At 27.7% G+C, this 4,111-nt stretch overlaps 1 protein-coding gene across 20 annotated transcripts in view; it reads right to left on the bottom strand.

Moving 5' to 3' along the window:
• LOC102674118 (heterogeneous nuclear ribonucleoprotein Q) overlaps positions 1-4,111 on the bottom strand; it is a 25,788-nt gene that overhangs the window by 3,767 nt on the left and 17,910 nt on the right. For 5 of the 20 annotated variants that reach the window (XM_006611734.2, XM_006611735.2, XM_006611733.2 and 2 more), the window contains one exon: positions 1,154-1,271. The exons of the other annotated variants lie outside the window; for them this stretch is intronic. In XM_006611734.2, the coding sequence (XP_006611797.1) occupies positions 1,154-1,271 (118 nt within the window). The remainder of the gene's footprint in view (positions 1-1,153; positions 1,272-4,111) is intronic. 20 annotated transcript variants of the gene reach the window in all.

Below are 4,111 nucleotides of genomic sequence, written 5' to 3'. Positions count from 1 at the left end.
TTTTTTTTTTTTTTTTTTTTTTTTTTTTCTCTTAGATTTTTCGCTTTTCGATTTATTCTTATTTTTTTTACTCTTTTATTTGTGTATCGCGAGTTGTCAAGTAGTTCATTTTCACAGTTTTGAGCGTTTGTTTTGCTTTTGTTTATCACAAACCCCTTTTCTAATTAATCAATTAAGTTATTACAACAATCTCATCATATATATATGTATCGTTGACCTGTACTGTGTGACTATTCACTTGTTTGTGTTTTTGTTCGTAAAAATTTCAACACCTCACTTCTCGCATTATTTTCATTATTTATCGAACAAATATCGAAATACATAACGAATAATTCTTTTTCTTTCTGACGATTTCAAAACAAACATGTGTTATAAAACAAGATTATTAATCATTTTAGAAATTGATCCTCTCGTTATATACAATACATTTTATATATACCCACTAAATATAATTTATTATTATATACAAGGTATTATATACAAAACACGTACACGTATACGTACACGTACAGATTAACATATTAATGTGTATATATATATATATATATATATATAAAACTCGTACAAAATCACTCGTATAATGTATGATGCACGCATTAAGAATACAAGTATGTATGTATGTACGTACGTGTGCATGGATGCAAGCATCTATATATATATGTATCTTATACGTATACGCATACGTATATACATGCAGATTATACATACAAAATTACGCGCGCACGGGATATGCGCGCGCTTAATGTGTCAATGTGTGTTTCACATGTGGAAGGGGATGCATTTAATGATCAAATAGTAGGAGTTGAGATGATGTATGCGTTACACGAAAAGCGGAGATGAGATAGGACAGGATAAGAGAGACAGATGATGGGTTCTGGAAAAAGAGAGAAAGAACGAAAGAGAGAGCGAGAGAGAGAGAGAGAGAAAGAGAGAGAGAGAGAGCTAGGTAGGATATGAGAAAGGTACTTAATATGTATATATATATATATATATATCTGCGTGTATGTATACGTGTGTGTGTGTGCGCGTATGTGTGAATGTAGGATATATGTACATATGTATGTATGTATATATACAGATCAGTCAAATATACACATGGCATACAGAACGATGCAACGAACGTAGGAATCACCTAAAACCAAATATTACTAACCACATTTTTTTACAGACAGCAGTAGTATTAGCAGAATTATCCAATGCAGTAAAGCGGAAAGCTTATTGTATTGGGATGGCGAAGGAACTTTAAGCGACACAACATACTGCACTGTCAGCTAGAACAAAATTCAACAAATCAAGATTTAAGTAGATATAAGCAGCAGCGCGGTAAAAAGCATTACACAGCGGGGTATAATTGTTTAAGCGTAAGCGGTATTTTATACATCAAAAGCAAACAGCAAACATCAAAATTTTTATTGTCGATAAATTACTGGCAGGGACTAGTAGAGATCATCGTCATTGCTCTTCTTTTTTTTCCATCCTATTCCATCGAATAAAATTGAAAATTGTAATCGTCTTTTTTAAAAACAAATTTGCCTAATTAAAGTCAACTTGTGATTTAATTGCGAATAAAAAAAAAAAAATTCTAACACAAATCTAACACAAACGCATATACACAGATGCGCACGCACGTACAAGTACAACGTAACATATCGTTATAATTTTCTTCTTCTCGCTCTCTTCTATGTCAGAAATGTGGATTTTATTATATAACTTGTGTTACGTTATCTATGATCTTTTTTTTTTTTTTTTTCCTGTTTTTTTCTCTAATTGTTACTCGTGTATGCAATAACGATCAATTAACTAGATTCGTTAACTATCAATAATTACATTCTCTTTGGTAATTTAATATTTAAAAAAAAAAAACAAATTTATATAATTTAATTGTGCAAAAAAGAAAATTATTCATAATAACTATAGAAAATACTAAATGATGCAAAGAAATTTATTAATTATTCTAGAATTGTAGATTTCATTATATTTTTCTTTTGATTTGAAAATTAAATTAATTTTAAGTCTTAAATATCATATTTTCACCAATATATTGTAATATATTTTTAAATACGTAAATAATTTATCTGTTCTCGATTAAATATAAAAAAAAATGCAAAAAAAAAAAAAAAAAATTAAGATATATCCTATAAACAATTAAGCGAAAGAAAGTACTCTTTCAAATTAGATCAATTTAATTATCATCTTTCTTTATTTTATCACTAACAGAGAAGAACATTCAAAAAAGAAGAAAAAATTCAATCCGCACAATATACATTTTTACATCCAGCTTCTCTCGAACAAATTTAATAAAATTAAATTAATAATCTTTTGAAGATTTTTATTGAAATATAACGAAAACATTAGCATCACGAAATGCATGATATGTAAAAGAGAGAGAGAGAGAGAAAAAAAAGAAACGATTTAAACTATTTTAAACGTAACAATCAAGTCAACGATTCGTTAATCTACTTCTTAATGACAATACACAAGCATTTAACATCGATCGATTAATATCGAAGAAATAAACGTCAATAATAAAAAGGATAATTCGAAGAAATTTTGTAACTGATTCTACAACCAACAAATCGACACTACCAAGGCATAAGGACATATCGTGTCGAAATAAATGCATATCGTACACGTTTGTCAAGTGGAAAAAGTGTCAAAAATGAAATATAATCGGTCCGTCAACAGTTATACAATTTGCCATTCAATCAATCAATCAATCGGTCAACCGATTCAACGATTCAATCAAACAACTAATTAAATATTATGTCGATCTAATTGATCAATCTATGTGTATTTATCATTCTATCTAAAATAGTATATTTATCTATCCATCCATCCATCCATTCATTCACACATTCATTTATCCATCCATGTTAATTTATACACATGTCATGTATTTATTGTATGCCTATTTATTTCCTATCTCTATCTAACTAATGATCTATCTATCTAATGATTTTTATCTATCTATCTATCTATCTATTTATTTGAACAATTTATTTTTTTCATTATCTATCTATTTACATATATATATATATTTATCTATCTGGTAATGAAATAATTAATCAGTCCGTCAAATTAATGTAATGATAGTACAGTTGTAATGATGTTTACAAGGTTATTGGGATAACCCTGCAACTTGGTATACAAATATATATACACATATATTTAAATTTACCATATCCGAGCCACGAGACTCAAACACCCTTCTCTCTGATAGGAGAAACTACGAACAGATTATTAAATGTGTCATGGACATAACCATTACTATTTACATATGCATAATCTATTTGTGCGCACAGCCAAATGTTCATTTATATACATATACGCATACATGTACATACATAATACATATATACAAATATAAATATATATATATATATATGTGTGTACATATATATATATATACACTTGTGGTATACGTGGTGGAAAAAGTATAATAAGATAATTTTATGTACATAATTGGAATGTATAAACCAAACTAATTATTTGAAATTACAATTACAGGGAATTTGCATTAGTCGTATATTCGATTGAAAAATTATCCAATTTCGTCGAGATGGTATATTATATTCAAAATATATATTGATATTGAAGTTTGAAATTTTTCGATTCTAATTATATTTGTTCCACCTTGTATATATTCGTATGTACATACATATACATATACATATATGTTAAAGTAAATTATAAATAGCACAGAGAAATTCTCATATATATTTTTACTTATACTTAGAATTTCTTTGAAATATTGACAAAGTGAAAAAATATACAAAGAAGACCTAAAGTATCATAAGTATTTACCTTCTTATTTTTTCATATAAAAAATATAAACATAAAGGAGAAATCTTTTCATCCCTTTATTACACATATTTCAATATATATTCTCCTTTCCCTTATATATATATACACATATATATATATCATATCTTCTAATATTTTTCTTTCTTCTTTTCCGTTCCTCTCGTAATTTTCTACATTCTAATAGCTTTTCCCGGCTATATCGTTATTTTGAAATTTAGAATGGGTCTACCATGGCTCAGATATGATTAGCAAGCAATTTGAAAGTGGCAGTGTGTTCGACTTGTAGGATAAGACGTTAGTCTAAGCG

This window comes from Apis dorsata, unplaced genomic scaffold (assembly GCF_000469605.1).
Source record: "Apis dorsata unplaced genomic scaffold, Apis dorsata 1.3 scaffold_92, whole genome shotgun sequence".
NCBI lineage: Eukaryota > Metazoa > Arthropoda > Insecta > Hymenoptera > Apidae > Apis > Apis dorsata.
This window is presented reverse-complemented; position numbering and strand designations above follow the sequence as displayed.